The 22,347-nt window shown below is 39.2% G+C and overlaps 1 protein-coding gene across 1 annotated transcript in view; it reads left to right on the top strand.

Annotated features, from left to right (window-relative positions):
• The window catches only part of KIZ (kizuna centrosomal protein), a 72,737-nt gene that overhangs the window by 21,306 nt on the left and 29,084 nt on the right, over positions 1 to 22,347 (top strand). Inside the window, exons 5-9 of the mRNA XM_032220150.1 lie at positions 3,893 to 4,502; positions 5,712 to 5,949; positions 13,379 to 13,513; positions 14,644 to 14,808; positions 17,281 to 17,431. Of these exons, the coding sequence (XP_032076041.1) occupies positions 3,893 to 4,502; positions 5,712 to 5,949; positions 13,379 to 13,513; positions 14,644 to 14,808; positions 17,281 to 17,431 (1,299 nt within the window). The remainder of the gene's footprint in view (positions 1 to 3,892; positions 4,503 to 5,711; positions 5,950 to 13,378; positions 13,514 to 14,643; positions 14,809 to 17,280; positions 17,432 to 22,347) is intronic.

Raw genomic sequence — 22,347 nt, forward strand, 5'->3', positions numbered from 1 at the left:
TCAGGAAAGAAACAGAGGCAACACTATTTCATGTGTGTGTGTGTGTGTGTGTGAGTGAGGGGGAGATGTGTTTAATAGTGGCAGGAAGGTTTTCTTCATTGCATTAGCAGTTGTTAATCTGAGGTTATAGATTTCTTTTTTCCTGGTCCTAGATTAAAAAGGTGTTGAAACCTTGAATTTAGACCATTCTTCCTTATATACAGAGCAAAGAGCTTCACCAACCTTGACCTAGCTAAGTAGACTTGTACAATATAAACATTCATTTTGTTCACATATTTATGAAACAATATGGATAGAATTCTAAAATACTAATTTTTCCTGTGTCCATTTTTATATAATGACACCTAAAATATTTATCTGAATGGTTTTTATTTTAAATATTTTATATTAGATATAGAAAAGCCATAGAGTACTTTACGATTATTACAATATTATACTGCAAATTGTTTGTGATCTTTCACTGTTCATCTTAAATTTATTAATCCTCTGTAGGAGGATGATAGCTTTTACAAATGCTGGCTAGGATCCAAATGACAGTATACAGAAACAAAAACACTTCTGTAAGCATAGGTGGATAGAATTTGATCATTCTTCCTCTGCAGCTTGTATTCTAGACACTAGGCAGAGCTGTTTACCTATTAGGATTCTGCAAGATCATTCAATAAATTCAGCATAGCCCTATCATGTGTGTTGAAATGACTTTTTATTTTTAAATGCAATCAGAACTCAAAAGTTAATAGAATGCAAGATCATGCACAAAACTACACATGTATGTCAAAACTAAACATATCAGTCAAACTAGTACTGATGTGCTTTCATTTTAAATCCACCTGAAGCTCAACATAAGCAAGACACTAACGTTGAAATTAACAAGACTATCCAAGGATCAGAAAGATCTATTGGCTGTATACAGGTAGCTCTCAACTTAAACTGGTCACTTAGTGACCATTGAAGTTACAATAGACACCCCCACCCTGCTCCCAAGGTACTTACAATATAGTTCCAAAGTTCTGCTGGCTACCCCTCTTCCCCCATTGATACTTGATCACAGGCACTTATCAACCACAGTCATTTCAGGCACTTGGCAACCAGCCTGTTTTTACAGCCATTTTCAGAATGTTGTGATCATGTGACTGCAATTTATGACATTTTTTATAACAACAGTGATTAGTTCCACTTTTCGGCAAAAAAATGCCCCACAGTGAACAATGGGTTTGCTAAACAATTGTGATATTTGCTTAACAACTGTGGCAAAAAGAAATTGTTTGGTCATCCCTGATTGTCATGACTTATGACTGCAACAGGCAGGCTCCATTAAGGTGGTATGTAAAAAATTACCTGTAGTACCTGTATGGATTTCCAGAACACTTGTATAATGCAGCTGGTTTGTTGGATGTGATCAAGCAGTGCCAACGTTATATAGAGTTCCAATGTACGATGGCCTCCTGGGGGATGAGGTGCTGGAGTAGCATTATGAATATAGCCATATGAAAGTTGACAACGGTCATGGTGCCAAAGGGGTAATTTTTATGTTGGTTTCTGTTCTAACCCCCCTCCTCCGTCCAGTAACGAATGCCGAGACAAGCTTAAATGGAATGTCCTTTAATAACAAGACACCAAAACCTCGGTGGCTGAAAGCCAAGCAAAACAAACAGATAAGGACCTTGGCAGCAACTCAGACAAACTCAGGCAGCAATAAATACAGATAAGGCTTGGCAGCAACCAGCCTGCCAAGCTCCCAGTACTGTCCTCCGACATTCAATCCTGTGTTGACTTCTGCAAAGAGAGCCGTGTGCACAAGTAGCTTTTTATAGTCTGGAGAGGAGCCTAATGACCACCAGCTGAGTACAATCACCTCCTGTAATTGCGTAATTGTTCCTGACGCCTAGTAGCTCTTCGATGGCGTGCATCCAGGAACAACTCATTGCTGGCCTCCGGCTCACTCTCCCTTGTCTCCTCCCCACTGGTCTAAGGCTCAGGTGCCTCCTGGTGACCAACCAGCCTCTTTGCGCCCTGCTCGGAGTCGGAACCCTGTCCAGGGTCCTCCACATCCTCCAGAGTTGACTCAGAGGGCCCCTCGCTGTCGGAGTCTGGTGGCAGCTCCAACGGCACCTGCTGGGCCACAACAGGTTTCCATCCTGACAAGATCATCCCACTCATTTGCTGTTTGGAGGCAATGCAGCTAATGCTGATAAACAATGGATGATAACTGTTATATAGACATTGTTTCCATTGTTTGTGATCTTCTCAGTGCAATGCATCATGGTTATATTCTTCTCATGTAAGTAACTTAAGTTCTTCATTCTGAACCAGTCCCTTCTTGCGTGTAGCTACTGCACCAGTTCAAGGTGAAAAGAGGTAAAAGGCACGAACCCATCTTTAAGTAATCCATGTATCTGGAATGCAGTGCATGCTTATTGGGGTCCTGTTGCTAACAGTAATTCCAGCGTTTTCCATGCAAACTTGCTTGCTGAAGATATAGCAATTTTGCAGTGGAAGATAGTATCCATAAGAGGTTCCAGAATTGAGCAATGCTACTTTTCCTGATTATGTAAAGTATTACCTGTGTAATCGCATGCCTTTGAAGTATTGTGTTTTCATACCAGTGTTGTTTCACCCACTAAGGCAATATATTGTTCTGCTTAAGGTACCCTACTACTTGTCAGCTGGAGAGTTTGCACACTGCAGCAATGTTAAGTTCCACCTCTTTTAATCAATAAGCCCTTGCCTTCTCACTCTGTCCCTTTCATTTGTCTCTCTGCTTTTCTAGATCGTGAGGCTGGGAAGACAGGATTAAGCCATAAAAATGAAGCTTGATTTAAAATGAAAACAGTCTAATAATGTATGTGCATGTATACATGTGCAGCCCAGCAAATACTGTTGTGCTATCAACCTGGTGCACACATCTCATTGGAAGAATTAATTTTCTTAATTAAAGCAAATCTTTTTTTTCATATTGAAGGAAAGGGAAAAAGTTTTAACTTTAAAGGATGAGTTCTGGATTCCTATCCCAGACTAGATTTCAGGCTAAGGATCTCTAACACTTAATTCTATCATTTGTTGAACTGAAAACCCAATGAAGGAAAGGGCAATCTTTTTTGTTTCTCTAACTAGTGAAGCCTTGTGCTGCCTTAAAGCTAAGCAAAGTTAACATTGCAAAAATATTGCTAGGGGATTGTGGGGAGTGCTTGAAGCCTTCAGTGAATCTCAGTAATAGAGCAGATTAGTCAGTGTGAATTGGTATTCTGGTCCTCCCTTTGTAGTATTAAAGTCAAATCCCAAATTGGCCTTCTAACATGTGTACATTACTTTTCCCCCACAGCATGTTGGCATTCCTTATCACTTTTAATTTAACTAACTACTGCTGCTGTTCAGGCTTGAGAAAGAAAGTTAACTAAACCCCCAAATAACATAACAATCACAGAACTTTCAAATTGAAATAATGATTTTCAAAATAACCAGGTTTTATTGTAAGTATGAATCAAAACTACTGAACGTGATTTTTTTTTTGCTTGGAGTAATTTGCACATCTGTAGTGTAAATTTCTTCCAGGTAGTGCTTTGACAATGTGTGCTGACTTATTGCTAGCTATGTTGCTAACCCCTTCAGAGCACATATGAAACTTAACTTGACAATACATGTTACATTGCTATATACTGCTTGTGTTCAGTGGAGTGGAGAGCCCCTACTTCATTGCCTTTGCCATTGTTTTTCTTCATTTTTTATTGTAATTTTTTGTGAGCCACCCAGAGTCATTGAGAATCTGATGGCATGGAATTTTAAGGCATTATCATTAATTTTTAAAGGTGTATTTTTCAAATAATTCCTATCTACTATAATAATAACAATGAAAAAATAGAAAATACTTTCTTGATTTCCAACACTTTTTCAGATGGTTCCAGAAGCAAGGCAGTCAGGAATTAATGCCAGGACAGCCATGTCAAGAGGACTATATCATACAGCAACTATCTTTATGGGCCGCCAAATGTCAGCTGTCTCAAGTGTTGAAGATTTCAGCACACTGCAGAAATCTGAATTCAAAAAGAGCTTTTCAATTTCTGACCCACATTCCTATAGACAACCATCACAGAGCTGCTATATGACAGACAGCTGTGTAGTTCAAACTAATAGTGATCTACAGTACTCAAATAAGTCTGACAAAATAGATGGGAAGACATCTCTGCTGAAAGGTGAAGAAATGCCAGTCACATCCAGCGTATCGTATGAGAACGAAATAACTTCTTTAAAAGGGGAAAGTATAGCAAATAATGACACCGATAATTTTGTGGAAAACAAGGTCTACCCGGAACATAAGCCTCCCCTACACAGAAAATTAAGTTCTGAGAACAGATCCACCAGTTCGAAAAGTTACAATTCCTGCAAATCATTGACCCGTGAACATTCTTTACAATATGAACAAGAAACTAAAGAGCCAATCTCGTTGATCGGTGATCCTGGTGTACTTATTTCTGCCAATGAGTGCTCAGAAGAAAAATCTCCAGGTATAAAGATGATATACCATCAGGGCTTCTAAAGAAAAGGAAGAAAGCTATCCTTCAGGTTTATTTTTGATAATTTTGTCCCATAACTATAGGATCTACTTTTTGAATGGCAAACAATAATAGGAATGCAGGAATAGGAACTATTAAACTGTTTACATTATGTTTTGTTTATTTGTAACTTTGCTTTATTTGGAATTGTTTTCTGAGAACTCAGCCACAGAGGGATTTCTCTTGTTTTCTTTATTATTTAAAGCAGTATATAAAGGTGTAACAGAACATAATCAAAGACCTTTTAAAATATAGTATTGTTCATGTGAAATATATAGTTACTTGGCATTTCTAAATAGCTAATGATTTCATATCTCTGATATTAGATGTGTATTTTGTTTGGCATATAAATCAGTCTTGTTTATGACAAGATTTGAGTTAGATTTTTGTTAAATTTTTAAAAAGTAAGCATTTCTTGTCTCATGAAATCTTAAGTGAAGCCGCTATAGTTCTGCTGACAGAAGAATTGCAATTTCATCTTTAGATTCTTTTTAGGAGAATTCAGAATGGATATAATTTAAAATGGATGGTAGAATTTAATCTCATTAAGCTGCAAGAAAATATTCTCTTTCTGTTACAATGTTATTCTCTTGCAGAGGTGGGTTTCTACTGGTTCGGCCCAGTTCGGCCGAACCAGTAGTGTTATGCTGGCCTGGGTCGCAGAATTGGCAGCGACCTAGGCTGGCCACGCCCCTGAACCAGTTCCCCAGTCACTTCTGTCACCGCCACCATCTTTTTTTGGAGTTCTGTGCATGTGCAGAACAATTTCCATTGAACTGCGCGCACGCAAAGCGTGCACGCGAGCCAACCAGCAATAACACTGGCTAGAACCCACCCCTGTTCTCTTGAAATTCTTTCCAAGTATTGTGGGAATTTCTAAATAGAATTTTAAAAGGTGCTTTGCTTTCTAAAATATTCCTCCATAGGCATATTGTGAGATAGTTTGTCCTAAATTGATTGTGGTGGGTGGTTTTATAAACTAACTGGTGTGCTTTTCTTTGGCCAGATTAGTCTTGTTTCATTTTTATATTTTTGGGGAATACAACATTAAAAACAGTTTTTCTGCTTTATAATAATAATCTAGACAGGTTCAGGACATTATTATAATTGTTTATAAATAAATATTCAGATTTAATCATTAAAAAAACATTTTTGTTACAGTTTTGGAGAGCACCATGCACTTGGAAAAAAATATACTGCAGGAGGAAGATAAAAGTTCAAGTAGCAGCACTGATCTTACTGTTTCATTGAGTGAAGAGGAAGAAGAATCAAATTATTTGAAACTACAACAAAATCTAAACAGTACAGATTGCAAACTTGACAACATAATATGTAATAATGAAGAATATTTTCAAATATTTTTTTCAACTGAACACTCATCTTCTGGCCCCGAGCTAAGGTAAAACTAAATGCTGTTTACAAATTTTCTACAACCAAAACATTGTTATTTCATAACATCAGCTTACATTAAATCTGAGCAGTTAAATATATTTAGAACTGATACAAAACCTAGTCTGGAGCTATAGTATATTTTTATACTTTCTCCTAGGCGCTGCTTGGAGAGTCCAAGCATGGGTTAATTTCAGCTTGCTGCCCAGGGACTGAGCACACCTCCTGCTCCTTATAGAGGCCAGTTTAAAAAACACAGTTGCCCTAAAAGGATGCAGTTTGGGGAGCTCCACTACTTGGGCAGTAGAGTTGGACTCTCCAAACAGTATAGTGTAGCCTTTTATTATTTTTGTCTTAGTTCTGTAGTTTAGGTTAGCAGTTTAATTTTTTTTGCCTCAGCTCTTCTCCGATGCACGGAGCAGGCTGCCTTCCGTAATAATCGTGGTAGAGGCACCATCACGAGGAGTGAGCCCTCAAAACTGTCGGAGGACTTTCTTCTTGCACCGGAAGCTCCTAGGAGCTCTCCGGGCTGCCGATAGTCCCCGTTTTTCACTCTGAGTCGTGCGGTGGCCATTTGAGCCATTTAGTTTTGATGCCTTTTTTCTTCTGTCCGTTTGCATGGCCAATCCCAGTGGAGTGGACAAAAAGCTCTACTCTATGGAGAGCAATATAGAGGATCTTTTAAAGCTTCCTCTCGTAGATGATCCCATGGTCGCCCTAACTTCCAATTTGGTGCTTCCAGCGGATTTGCTAGAGGGCCTCAAAGCAGAGGACAAAAAGGCAGAGAAGGCCTGTCACAAGACCCACTAGGCCACTGCATGGGCCATGATGGCATCATCTTCCTCTTCCTTTTTTAATAGGACATCCATGTTTTGGCTGTGGAAATTGCACTCTAAACTGCCAGCTGGCAACACTAGGTTGTGCCAGGACATCAATAAAATTATTGTGGCAGTTGAATATTTGGCAGACGCTTCTCTAAATGCCACCAAATTTTCCTCAGTGGCTCTAGCTTCCAACATGACCTTACGCTGCCTGCTTTGGCTCCACCACTGGCAGGCGGACATGAAGTCGAAGTGGAAGCTTGCTTCCACCCCATTCAAGGGGGAAAACTTTTTGGAGAGGCCTTGGATTTGGTCTTAATAGAATCCAAGGACAAGTGCAAGGTCTTGCCCTCCATCACCACGAAGACCGATTGCAAGAGCTCCTCTTATTTTCGTAGGCAGCCCTTTCGGGCTGCAGATCCTCCAGCCACCTCTGCAGGATTTATCCTCAGATGCAGGATCACTCCCATGATAGGACAATATTTAGGGACAAGGACAGACACCAGCAGGCTAACTGCAGGTCCTTTCGGGCGGTGGGTGGATTTCCAACTGCCTTTTTTTCATAGAAATAAGTGGCCACCAGCAGTGCCCTCCCATAGGCAGTCACCTTCAACTATATGCCACCCAGTTGGAGATGATGACAACGGACATGTAAGTATTAAACACCGTCCGTCATGGCCTCACCCTAGATTTCCTCTCCCTTCCTCCGCAGACATTTGTCTGCTGCCCACTCCCAAATCCGCTCCCAAATGACAACTAATGCAGGCAGAGATCCAGCATTTACTGGACATAGCGGCCATCGAACAGGTGCCATTGGGCCAGGAGCGGAAGGATTTATTCCTGGTTCCAAAGTCCTCTGGGGTGGGGTGGATGGAGAGCTATAATGGAGCTCAAGAAGCTCAATATCCATCTGGCGTACAAGCGCTTCAAAATGCAATCACTTCAAACTATTCTGGGTTGCATCAGGCAAGGAGACTTCCTGATGTCAGTCGAGTTGAAGGAAGCCTATCTCCACGTCCCCATCCATTCAGCGCATCGCAAATTCCTAAGGTTCCAGTTTGCAGACAAACATTATCAGTACAAAGATCTACCCTTCGGCCTGTCATTGGCCCCCCAAAACTTTTACCAAGCTCCTTGCCGCAACCACAGCACATCTCAGATGTCGGCCGGTAAGACTCCAGTGCTATCTGGACAACATCCTGATACGGCTTTGTCGGTGGCGCAGGCACGTCAAGACCTCAACACCACCATTTTTGTGCTTCAACGGCACAGATTCTCCATCAATCTGGAGAAAAGCCACTTGTCACCAACCTTCAGGATCCAGCACCTGGGCACATTGATCAACTCGGCAGCCTGCAGGGTGTTCCTCTCGCAGGAGCGTGTAGACAGCATCACATCCCTTGTGCGTCGGGTCCGTGCAAACAGGTCAGCATCCATTGTGATGCTATCCCAATTGTTGGGGAAACTGATCTCGTGCATTGGAGTAGTTCCCTGGGCACAACTGCGTACAATCCAGTGGTTCCTCCTCCCACTTCAATGACGCAATGCCAGCAACTCCCAGAGTGTGGTACGCGTTCCTTCAAAGGTGCTCCTCTCTCTCAGGTGGTGGCAGTCCGCCGCACTGACAAAGGGGTCCTTCTTCAAGGATCCGGAGTGACTCGTCCTAACAATAGATGCCAGTCTGTACAGCTGGGGCGCCCATCTACAAACACATGTAACGCAGGGCAGGTGGTCGCAGGTGGAACTCTCCCACAACATAAACTGGTTGGAGCTCAGGGCAGCCAGACTAGTGTTCCATCATTTCTGTAAACACATTGAGGGGCACCACGTCGTAATACTAACAGACAACATAGCCACCAAAGCCCACATAAACCACCAGGGTGGGACTCGATCGAGAACCCTCATGTTGGAGGCAGAAGCCCTGGGGTGATGGGCAGAGTGACACCTCGAATCGTTGAGAGCAGATCACATCTTGGGGGAGGACAACGTGATGGCAGATTGGTTGAGCAGGACCACCATCAGCAATTTGGAATGGCGCCTTCATCTATCTCTGTTTCACCAACTATCCCAGAGATTCGACCCTCCGGTAATCAACTTCTTCACCAGTCCAAAACACACACCTCCCTCGGTTCTTCTCCTGGTTCCAGTGCTCCAGTGCAGAAGGAATGGATGCCCTCTACTGCAGCTGGCCTCCTGGCCTCCTTTACACTTTTCCGCCACTTCCTCTGATACCTCAGGTCATCAGAAAGATCCTGACAGAGGGAGCAGAAGTTCTCCTTGTTGCCCCTCACTGGGTCAGAAGGTCCTGGTATGCCGACCTTGTCAGTCTCTTGGTGACCAAGCACTGGCGCATACCTCAGGAGCAGATCTCCCTCAGCCAGGGGGCCATTCCACACCCAGAACCTTAGTGGCTCCAACTGGCCGTTGGAACCGCACTATCCGGGCGTCCAGGCAGCCTTCAATGCTGAGAATCTATGACGCAACATGGACTGTCTTTACATCTTGGTGTCATTCTCATCACATCGACGCTACCACAGCAACAATTCCACAAATCCTGGAATTTCTCCAGGAGGAGTTGGACAGTCCTCGCCCCCCCCCCCCAATACTTTGCGGTGATAGATGGCTGCTTTAGCCACCATCTTGTCTAGAGACGCTTCTCAATCTCTCAGCAGGCACCCTAGGGTACGCAGCTTCCTGAAGGGGGCTGCCAACCTCCACTAGTCCACCAATACCCAACCTGGGATCTATCTGTCATCCTGCAGGCCCTAACCTTGGTTCAATTCAGTCTTTGACATTTATCCTTTAAGACAGCCTTCCTTATCACCATTATTTCGGCTCACAGAATTTTGGAGCTGGCAGCATTCTCAGTCAGTGAGGACCTCTGCATTGTACATCCTGACAGACTCATTAACACCTTATTTCATAGGAAGCAGGAGGTGATTCTTCCTAATTTCTGCTCGCATCCCAGACATCCCAGAGAGCGTGTTTGGCATACCCTGGATGTATGCCGTGTAGTGCGTGTATATAGGAAAATGACGACTTCCTTCTGCAAATCGGACTCATTCTTCGTGTCCTTCCAACTTGGCTCAGAAAAGACAGAAAGGTATCATCTTTGACCCTAGGACGTTGGCTGCCCTTGTATTAAACTGGCTTACGAACATTAGGCTAGCCTGGTTCCATCTCAAATAACAGCTCATTCTACAAGGAGTGCCGCAACTACAGCCGCTTGGGCCACGCAAGTGTCCATCGAGGAGATCTGTAGGGTGCTACCTGGTCCTCACTTTCTCCGTTCATCTGGAATTACAAACTGGATTCCTTTGCGGCTGCTGAAGCATTGTTTGGGAGGAGAGTCTTGCAACGGATCCTCGTGGATCCACCTAACCAGGACACTTCTTCTTCCCTCCCTGGGACTTCATAGCTTGGGTATGTCCCATGCTAGGACTCTCCAAGCAGTGCCTAGGAGAATGACTGTTGGCTTACCTGAATGGTCATTCTCTGGGTGCTGTGGGAGAGTACAACCCCACCCTGTTGTCCGTTGGTTCTGGAGTCACCACCACTAAAGAAATAACACTTCAAGTTACTGCATCCTTCTGGGTCTCATCCCTTTGTTTTTTAAACTGGCATCTATAAGGAGCAGAAGGCATGGCTACACAAACTTTGAACTCAGTCCTTGGGCAGCAAGCTGAAGTTAACCCATGCTTGGACTCTCACGCAGCGCCTAGAGAACGAACATTTAGGTAAGTCAACGGACATTATAATTACTTTCTAGTTGTATATTTTTTCTTCTTTTCTGACCCTTTTAAATTGTGTTTGCAAGATAATGTGTTAAGAAGTAACTTATGATTTGTTATGAGGGAGTTGAAAATATTAATAATATACACTACAGGAAGTCATCTTCCTTAAATCTTAGTTAAATCTCTTTTATTATAATTGAATCACTGTGACAGACATGCCAAGAGTCACTTTGGATTTCAGCAAGATGTAAATGGAATAAATGAATGTATTTATGAAGTAAAGTTGAATGTAATTAAAGAATTTATTAATTTTTGTGATGTTAAAAATATATAATTAGTATTTTACATTTTTCTAGGTATCATTTAGAAATAAAAATAACACCTTTATATATGTAGCTTTTATTATATACAGCTAGTCCTCAATTTACAACCATTTGTTTGGCAACTGTTCGAAGTTACAATGGCATTGAAAAATGGGACTTAATGAATGGTCCTCTCATTTACTACTATCAAAATCCAGGGATTTACAACACGTGTAACAACTGCTTACAATGGTTGCAGTATCTTGGGATCATGTGATCACCATTTGTGTCCTTCCCAGACAGCCTTTGACAAGGAAAGTCAATGAAGAAGTCAGATTTTCTTAAAAACAAGTAATTTATTTGACAACTGCAGTGATTTGCTTAACAACTATGGCTAAAAAGTTCTAAAATTGAGTACAATTCACTAAACAACAATCTTGCTTAGTGCTGAAAATTCTGGTCCCAATTGTGGTCATAAGTCAAGGACTACCTGTATAGCCTTTATTATATTATCTCTGTGTTAATTGAAATGGTATGCTAATGCAAGTGACAGTAACACTTTATGTAAGTTGTTTTAATTTTACATATAGTATATGCATCCCCACCCCCCAAAAAAGACGGTACTATTTAAGATTGCAATTAGGTATTGAACTTGATCATTTAAGTCCCTAAAGCAGCATTAACAATATACTGAATTTTAATTAAATCTCTCTAAACTGAATCTCTCTGAATCTTCTATCGCTGCTTGTCCACCGGGATTCTGCCATATGTGTTTTTAAAATTCGACGGCTGGTTTTCATAGGTGTCTCTATTGATTTATCTGAATTCTATCCTACCACCACATTTTTATTTTAAAATTTAAGTGTGGAACCAGCAATAAGCATCATAATGATATGAGAATTTATTGGTATCATGCTACCATGTAGCCATTGGCCTATTAATATTGATACTTCTACCCTAGGAAATAAATCAATGAATACTAGTGTATGATCTTTCAAAATTTTTGATGTGTCAGTGTTGTCAAACTGAGGGAGAATCTTGTTTTGCACTTTGTCTGTTCCCATCACTAACCTGAGCTTCATTTAGAGCCTTAGCAAGTCCAGACTCTTCGACTTAGCACTTAGGAAAATAATGAGTATTTCAAGCTTAGGTTTAAGAAGGAACAAGGCAGAGACCTTTTGCTTGTGTTGCTTCAGCTGCATTCAAGAGGACTTAGCACAGATGGATTGTGCATTACAAAATGTAACACATAATTCAAGCTGTCAGCTTAATCAGACTGTTTCCAGGAAGCAACCTGTAAAGAGAAAGACCCCTTGTTTGCTGACCCCTGATCCATAGCCTGCTGCATCATGTCATCCATTTTGCTTTTCTTTATTTATGTGTCCTTTCCTTTCCCTTCTTTTTATTAATGTATTCCCTTCAAGTGGCACCCTGGAAAGACCACCCAGAGGGAGGAGCACAATAGGGAATGACCTAGCTGAAATAGAGATTTTGTAAGACTTCAGTGCAATGAAAAGCCCTGTTGAACTGCCTGTGTGTTCTTACTGGTTCAGTGTGTATTAGTTTAAAACTCAAAACTTCACTCCCACACCACCTTCATTTTTCAGCGTTCACCATTATTATTATGGGAATGCACTGCAATCATTTTCAGTAACTTAAATATTTTACAGTGCTGTGTGAATCGTGCACACTATGCCTTAAAGTTGCAACTATTTTAGAAGCTTGGCAGAATCTCTGAATATTGTTTTTGTACTATATTTATAGGCCAGCTATGTGTTTGCTTTATAGAGTTTTGCTGGAACAAAGCTGGCAGACTGAAGTAAAAATCTGAATAGCTATTTACACGTCTATAAAAGGATTAGCAGTACTCCATTGTTAAAATGCTTAAATCTTAATTTGCATCATTATAGAGGTATCCCATTATTATAATTCCCCATAAATTGCAGTTATGTTTTCCACCTGTAAAATTTGACCCTAAAATTTATTAAGTTTCTTTGCTAATCATGTTACACATAGAAATAAACATATGATAAATCACTTGCACTACAATAGTCTAGCAGAACAGACTCATTTTTTATACATTAAACCAGGACAGTGTTTTACTAGTTGCATGAATTCTGCAAAATTATAATATACAATGCTGATGTGAAAACTTGAGCTATGGTTTATACAGGTTTGTATGTCTCATTCCTTTTTTTTTCCTTTGACATTTAGGAATTCCCAATATATATGATGCCAGCTTCACATTGCAAATTTCTTATCTCTGCTTTGTTGATTTCTGCTTGTAAAGATAAACCCTACATAATATGATAATGCTGCCTCATACAACATTTATCACACTGTTGTATCCCTATCTAAATGTCACCAAAAAAGGAACAAGAAAAAGTATTTTCAGGTGATATAGTTTAGCGCTTCTTGGTATAATCCAGAGAAGATATATATATATATACAATGAAACAGCAAAGTGCTCCTACTTCCCCATTTATATTAATATGCCCTATTTTAATATCAATATTTTAGTAGATTGTTAAATAATGTGTTCTTGCTACTGCATGAAATGTATTTTTTTCTTATTTCTGCAGGGAATGTCTGTCATTTGAAGGATTTTGTCATGTCTTAACTTTCATAGAAGAACTGGTAGCCAAAGTACCTTCTGTAGGCTCGGCATTATACGAGGGAGGAACTGCTAATACAGCAGAACGAGAGAAGCTTATAAGGTCAATGGCTAGTTTCATTTAATGTGAAATGTGACAAAGCTATCTATTTAACTACTCAGATTTTGGCTTTAATAATTTCATTGGAATTTATTTCAGATTAATGCTCCACCACAAAAATCCTGGATTGTTCTCATTTTCAATTGGTCTGTTCGGAAGAATAATATAAAGGAGATGTTTTAACAATGAGGGATGCATAGTGTACATCAGGGCTCATATTTAGTAGAGTTCAAGTGATCAGAACTCTCAAAGGAGACTTTTCAGCAGATATAATATTGATTTTGGAGAAAGAGCAATATTATTTTGTTTTGTTAAACTGGAGGAAGATAGGAAACCACAGACTTAGTGTGGCACATTTTACTTCCCTCCCAAATTTGGGAGCTATAACACTTAGTAACTTTGCCTTCTATTTAAGATAAATCTTCTTTTTGGAATGACCACAGATTATTTTAGTATTACTTTAGTATTGCAGATTACTTTAATAATCTGTAATTAAGATATCTTTATAACAGCATTGTAGAAACAATTTGTTTTAAAGAAATTGATTTCTCATTAATATATATTTTTTAAATTATAGAATGGAAGGGACTTGGCAATGCAATTACGTTTTCATTATTTTGATTTATTTTGGTAGATTGCAAGTCAGACCCAGAGTGTTCTTATTGGCCACACCCTACTCCAGGACTCTTTTTTTTCTCATTCCCCCTAGGAATTGTTGAAAGAATTATGTATATATTCTAAACACTTGACAATGTTGGCATTGCAGGCTCATACTCTAGCTTTGCATGTTTTACCTTGAGGTAGTGAGTTCAAATCTTGAAGCAGAAATTCTCATTATGGAAACAGACTTCCTAAATGGCCTATCACATTCTTCCCCAAAGACTTTCATTTTAGCCAACTGGGTGTCACAGTTATTTCTGTGATTTCAGCAGGGTAAAATATCAATTATCAGACGTGGAATCAAAGAAGTTTTTTTTTTTTTTTGGTTCTCAGGATGCTACAGAGTGAAGAGGTTGGTGCATGCCTACACTTTGACCAATTCATATTTGATCAATATATTAATAGTGTTTTAAATGTCATTGATAAAAATAAATTATGATTATCCGTTTTTAAGTACCTGTTTTCATTTATAGCCTCTGTAATAAAGGTGGCAACTTGGCACAAGAAAACGTTGAGGCGTGTGAAGCGCTTGTCCTTTATCAACTTCAGAAATTATTGCAAAATACAATGAATGGACACCTTTTACGAACTAAAATGCTTAATTACCAAAGGGAAAGACTGAATGAAGAACAAAGCAGGTATGATCACTTAATGTTCATCATTCTTATGTCACATGTTGTATATGATATGAAATCAAAGCACTTTAAGAGAGTTGCATGCGTCAGGTTATAGTTTTAACTGTTCAAAATATAGAAATTAAAGATGTTAAAATATGCACATATTTACTTTGGTTTAAGTCAATGAATTCAGTGGGACTTATAGCCAGGAAAGAATATATAGAATAGGAGCTTTAAAAGGAAAGAGATGAATAGGAAAAAGAAAACTCTAGATAATAAGCAGAGCAGTAGCTAACATCAGGCTACACAGCTTTTGGGTGTCTGAGAATACATATAGTGTTAACTTAGGCAGTGCCTCTGCCAGCATGTACATAGGTAAACACATATACATATATACACAATCTATTACTAGCCTACTACTTTTAACACATCAAACTCCCTCAAATACATTAATGCACAAATAGTTCCCCTCAAATAGACTCATGACAGATTGTGAGAAACAGATGGGAGGAGTTCAATGTGCATGACAAGAGATAGCACCGCCCATAAATGGGAGCTGTGGGAAGAAAATTTGGATTGTGGTATGCTGCTAAGAGTTGTTTCTGTGAGATGGACAATCACATACCTTTGATTAATAATAAATATTTCAGAGATTCTGTCCTAATTGGTTTATTATGTCTTCAGATTTCAAAATTATAGTCATTTTCTTGATTATTAGCTGATAATTTACTTGAAAGTACAGGTATGACCATAAGTGGGGCCAGGAACTCCATTACAGTCATAAAGTCAAAAATTATGGGACCATGCCAATTTATGACAGCAGTTCAGGTTGTGGTGCTTAGGCAAATTGTGTTTGTTTGTTAAGCGTGATGTCACATGACTGGGACTTACAATTTCTTGCCAACTTCCTCACTGACTTTGCTTGTTGGAAACTGGCAACTAAGGTCGCAAGTGGCAATCATGTGACTATGGGATGCTTTGACCACTATAATTGTGTGAATCATGGTCATGTGACTGGGATGTTGCTGTGGCCAAAACTTTGAGACCAACCCTAACTACTAAGCAAAGACTAACTCTAATTTTGTAATAAAGAATGGGGGGGGGGGGGGCAGCAGCAGGAGGTGAGTTTGAGCCTGTACATTGATTATGTTTATTTTTGATTGATGAATCTTTTTTATCTGGGTTATTGTTTCTGTGCTGGTTGTTTTTCTGTTTTTCCTGTTTTCTTTTAATATTGGTCTATGCCTAGAGTTGGGTGGCCATTTACATTGAAATAAATAGTAACAAAATACAGGAGAGATAACTGATTACAAAATTCTAATACATTTGACTTGATCCAACATTATTATTGTCTCATACTGCTAATATATAAGCTAAAGTTAAATAAAATCAAGATGCTATTTCTTCTTGAACACATTTGAGATTTAGCTGTTGAGCTTAAGACTTTTGGATGAGTTTGGCATTTTAGTCCTATATCTATCCATGTTCCTGAATTAGTTTGAGTGCATTTTCCTATATATTGTACATGCTTCTGTCTGAATGTTCTATATAAGAACCAGTTTCAATTCCAAGCTATTTCGCCTCTTTAAACATTTTTCAACTTTTTTAGGATAAAATATGATTTTAGTCATTTGAATTATATATTGAATCTAAAATAATGTGTCACAATATCTGAATGAATAAAGTTCTCGGGTGTGATTGTATGTGGGAATGATCTTGGAAGACAGGAGGAAGATTGCAGCTTAGACAACATCTGATAAGAGGCAGCTGCAGATGGGGGGAAAGATGGAGAGTGCTTCAAAAGAGACCCCCTTTAGTTTACTGTTGACTAAAAAGAGAAGATGGGAGAAATATTTTCAGTCTTATAAGATTCTATTTAATATAATCATACAGTAAAGATCTGATGCTCCTGGTTATGCTTCTGGCCTGGACTGCCTTGTAAAGCTAATAATAGGACTCTTGAGAAAATATCAAAAGTTACAATAAATCAATTACAGATTGCACAACTGGATTATGTTAGCTATTAAGTGAATGGTAAAACTCTGGATTCAGTTTTTGCTAAACATGGCCTTGTTGTGTGCATTGTATTTATTATATTCTGCCAAAGTCAGAAGGTGAACTTTGGCAATTTACACTATAACACACAAAAAGATGGGGGGGGGGCAAGGAGGGGGACTACCGTAAAAGCACAAAACATCTCAATGACCAAATCAATCTAATTTTATTTTTCTATAATATATATTGGGAAAAGTTACTTTAATGAAAACAATATAGTTTAATAAAAGAAACAAAGACAAAGTCCAATAAGAAAAAAAAAATATTAAAATCAAAAAAGTCTGTGATCTCAAATAATTGATTCCATCCCCCTGGGTTGATAAAAGCAGAAAGAAAAAAAGTTATTCCATATTTCAGCTCTATATACACAATATCTCATGCCAATCTAGCTGGTTTTTTGAGCATTTTAAATGAAAACTTATTTTCTGTTTTGTCTAGATCTGAATTGACACCTTATTTTGCTAAGCTATGGGAACGTTTAACCAAACATATCTTATTGTTGCAAAACTACCACATTTTAATCAGACAAGATGTAAAAGACATGTTTGGTGCCCTGTTGATTTTGGAGAATCATGAACAAGAAAAGCCGGTCAGTATGTTACCTAACTTCCTGCGTGTTTGGGTAATGCCAGGGAATGACACTTGGTGAATGATTTTCAGATGAAGGAATTGCCGGTATATCTCTGTGTGTACTGTAGAGCAGTAATTTTACATATAGGCCATGTAATGTGCTTACTGAAAAGGCTTTTTTTGGTATCTAACTGCTGATTTTTTTTCTGAAAAATGAATGTCCTGATTGCTAATCAATAACCAGTCAGAATACTTACATGCATTAATTTGAAGCAAGGTATAAAACAATTTCTAAAACAAGGAGATGAATATATTGTTGCATATTTTTGTCATTGAATGTTACCAGCATTTCTGATTGCGCTTTATTTCATTTAATTCATAAAGTTATATGACATATGAGGTGCTGAAGGGAAAACATAATTTCCCAGAAAACCTTTAACAAAATACTTTGATGTGAGCTGCATTCAACTTTGTTACATTCAACTTTGCGTGAAAAAGCCAAATAATTGTAATGCTTCTAATATTGATGTCCTAGATTGTAATTAAGAATTAACGAATATTTTTCTCATCTATTTGCAATATTATGTTATCTAATAAAAGTCAATAATCTTTCATATTATACAGTAATATAACGTTTTATTAAAATAATACAGCGTATCAAGAATTATAGCAATATAATAAAGAGGAAAAAATAAAAATAAAACATAATTTCTCTCTTAAATTTAGTAAGTGGTTGCATCATCATCGGCTGTAATAAATGCAGCACTGTAAAATTTCCTGTATTTATTGATAGATCTCTTACATCACTATGTAAGAAATGTTGTCCCAATCTGTGGCAAACCTCTTCAACTCAGGAAGTTTAAAAATTTTCTAGCAAACCTATTTCAGGTCCTGACAACGTTTTTCTGGAATTTAAGTCTGAACATTGATTTGGCCATTTCAAAACTCCAAACTTCCTCAGCTGTTCCTTTGTGTGTTCGTGATCACTGAATTGGGACATGAGTCACTTGTGTTTCAGTTTTAGTGAACAAACAGATATTGTCTTATAAAATAATCTAATAAAAAGTTGACTTCATGTTTTTGCCAATGTCAAATTGTCTGAGAAAGGAAAATATCCTTTTGACACTTCCATTTTTGACCATTATTATGAATTTATTGGATATTTTATAGTGAAATGCATGCTTGGTTTCTATCAGACATAATGATTCCACAGAGCCTGAAATGTTTTATTTTTGACTTATTTTTCCATAAACATTTCCCACAGAAACTTGGAGGCACATTTTTAGAAAATTTGAGACAATGTTCTTCATGAACAAGTGTCTTCCTTTTCCTATTCTATCATGAATCCTTTTATATGCAGTGTTTTTCAGATAGTGAAATCACAAATATTAACTTTAGCCAGGATAAAAGGATCCCGTTGAACTGAACTTCCTTATGGACTTCTTTGTCTATTCTTTTGGAACGATTTTGACAGGACATCTTTTCTTGAGAAGATTCATAATTTTAAATCTACATTGTTCTGGACCAATTAAGTTGTAGAATTTTAGAAATATGTTTATATCTATTTCAAGACAATTAGGCATCACATACATTTTTAATGTGAATCTAGAAATCTAGAATTGAATAGAGCTGGAAGCAACCTTGGAGGTTTTCTAGTCCAGCTCCCTGCTCAAGCACGAGAGCCCATACCATTTCAGACAAATGACTATCTCTCTTCTTTAAAACCTCTAGTGGTGGAGCAACCGTGATTTCTGAAGGCAAGCTGTTCCACTGGTTAATTGTCCTCACTGTTAGAAAGTTTCTCCTTAATTCCAGATTGCTTCTCTCTTTGATTAGTTTCCAACTATTGTTTCTTGTCCTGCCCTCTGGTGCTTTGGTTAATAATTTGACAAAAAAACCATCTTCTTTGTGGCAACCCCTCAGATACTGGAATACTGCTCTCTTGTCATCCCTAATTCTTCTTTTCTTTAAATTAACCAAGGCCAAAATCTGCAGCCTTACTTTTTATGGTTTGATCTCCAGGCCTTATTACTCTTCTTTGAACTTTTTCCAAAGTCTCAACATCTTTTTGTAGTATGGTGATCAAAATTGGTTGCCTTATTCCAGGAGTGATCTCACTGGGGTTTTATAATGTGGCACTGATATTTCACATGATCTTGATTCTATGCCTCTGTTTATACAACCCAGGATTGTATTTGCTTTTTTGGCTTTTGCTCCATACTGCTGGCTCATATTCAAGTGATCATCCACTAGGACTCTAAGGTCCCTCTCACAGTTACTGTTTTTGAGCCAGGTCTCACTTAATCTGTACTTATACCTTTGATTTTTCCTGCCTAAATATAAAACTTAGCTTTTCTCCACATTAAAATGCATTCTCTTGGATAGGGCCCATTGTTCAAGTTTGTAAAGAACTTTTTGGATCCTGAGCTTGTCTCCTGGGGTGTTGGCTATTCCTGCCAGTTTAGTATTTTCTGTGAATTTGATGCGTTCCCCTACTATTCCTTCATCTATGTCATTAATGAAGCTATCTTTAGAAATTCATTTTGAGTGGGATATGATATGTTATATGGTAAGTACATTACTGGGGCAAAAGGAGCCAGATTTTGAGAGATTTATATCAGGCAAGGTTGTCCTTGTCCTTATTGTTTAAACAAATACCATACAACTGCCCAAGTTATCATGTTATTGGCATTGATTAAACAGTTGCTTTTTTCATACAGGTACATTGGTCAGTAGATGACTTTGTATGAAATAAATAAAACAATGTGCTCAAGTCACTCCTTTTATTTATCAATAAGATCAGTGGAGTTATTGATGCTCTCTTAGGTCGTTTATTTGAAGATATGTAATGGAATGTGTGAATGGCCTTGGGAGAAGGGAGAGACAGATAGACAGACAAACAGAAAGAGACAGAGAGGGGGGGGGGAGGGAGGGAGAGAGAGAGAAGATATGCTGCCTGGAAAACAATCAGACAAAAGAGGCAGGAACTCCTAATGGATTAATGGTCATAGGAAGAAACTTAGAAAAGCTCTGCCATTGTTCAGGGGGATAAAAGTGGCAATGGGAAGTTTATACCTTCATACTTGCAAGATTTTATCATTGTAGCTTTATAATAAATTAAAATTAGCTCATCTAGTTGTTTTTCTTGTCTGGTTCATCCAGGAGAGCTGACAAGATGTTTTAGTGCCCAACTAGTACATCATTAGTGCTTTTATTATTTTGGTGGCATTCTGTAATAATATGCAACAATTCAGAAAACACAAGGGAGGTAATACTTTACTCCAGAACTGTGTACATTTTGAAGTACATGGCTACATTTGCTTACATCACTTTTATCAGAAATAGTTAGATTTTGCCTTTTTCTAGGACTACTGCTAATTTTTCTGGAAATCAGAACAAACCAAGCATCTAATAAATGTTCAGACTCAGACATTGATATCAGTTAATAACAATTGATAACATTTTACAGATGTGGAATAGTTCTATGCACATTATTCAAGTGTTCCATGAACCCGCAGAGTAGATGAAATTGTTTGAAAATTTGGTATGTTTGTTTCATCAGAATATTCTGCACATGGCTGTGTATGCACGGGTGACTTTTATCTGTCCAGTTGCTAAAGCAATTCTTCAGAAGGATCTCTGAGCTGCTTCCCAATATTGAGGAACGGATTCTAAGGCATGCTTTGACAAACAATTTGCATAGGCCAAAAACTAATGAATTTTGTTCATATAAGGTCTTTGATGAGCAATTGATCTGAGGGACTTGTATACTTTCCAAAAGAGCAGTAATAATGCGATCTCAATTTTCAGAATTCTCCTACACATACGAAAAAAATGCAATCCCCTAGTCCCCTAGGCCCCTAACATATGGGGTGCCTCAGGGCTCGGTCTTATCCCCCCTACTATTCAACATCTACATGAAACCGCTGGGAGAGATCATCCGCAGGCACGGGATCAGATACCACCAATATGCGGACGATACCCAGTTGTATCTGTCCGCCCCGTGCCAACTCAATGAAGCGGCAGACGTGATGAACCGAGGCCTTGAGGCCGTTATGGACTGGATGAGGGTTAACAAGCTTGTGCTCAACCCAGAAAAGACCGAGTGGCTGTTGTGCTTCCCTCCCAAAGATTCGATCAATATTCCATCACTCAGGCTAGGGGGTCAAATTCTATACCCCTCAGAGAGGGTTCGCAACTTGGGAGTCCTCCTGGATCCACAGCTATCGTTTGACCACCACTTGACGGCTGTGACCAGGGGGGCATTCGCCCAGGTTCGCCTGGTGCGCCAGTTGCGACCCTACCTGAATCGGGAGGCACTCACAACAGTCACTCGGGCCCTTGTGACCTCTAGGCTGGAATACTGCAATGTGCTCTACATGGGGCTGCCCTTGAAGAGCATCCGGCGACTTCAGTTGGTACAGAACGCGGCCGCGCGAGTGATTGTGGGTGCACCGCGGTTCACCCACATAACACCTATCCTCCGCGAGCTGCGCTGGCTACCTGTCGATCTCCGGATGCGCTTCAAGGTGCTATTAGTCACCCATAAAGCCCTGCATGGTAGTGGATCTGGATACTTGAGAGACCGCCTCCTGCCAATTACCTCCCTGCGACCAATTAGATCACATAGATTGGGCCTCCTCCGTATTCCATCGGCCAGCCAGTGCCGGCTGGCAACCACAAGGAGGAGGGCCTTCTCAGTAGTAGCCCCGACCCTTTGGAACGAACTCCCAGTGGAGATTCGTACCCTCACCACTGCCCAGGCCTTCCGCACAGCCTTGAAGAACTGGCTAGCCCGTCAGGCCTGGGGACAAGGATAGCCGCCCCTCCCGAATGATGAATGCATGTTGCTTATTACTTTTATTATATGTGTCTATGTTACTGTTTGTATTCCCTTCCCTGATTTTATGTGAGCCGCCCTGAGTCCCCTCAGGG

The sequence above is a fragment of the Thamnophis elegans genome, chromosome 6 (genome assembly GCF_009769535.1).
Source record: "Thamnophis elegans isolate rThaEle1 chromosome 6, rThaEle1.pri, whole genome shotgun sequence".
In the NCBI taxonomy this organism is placed as follows: Eukaryota; Metazoa; Chordata; class Lepidosauria; order Squamata; family Colubridae; genus Thamnophis; species Thamnophis elegans.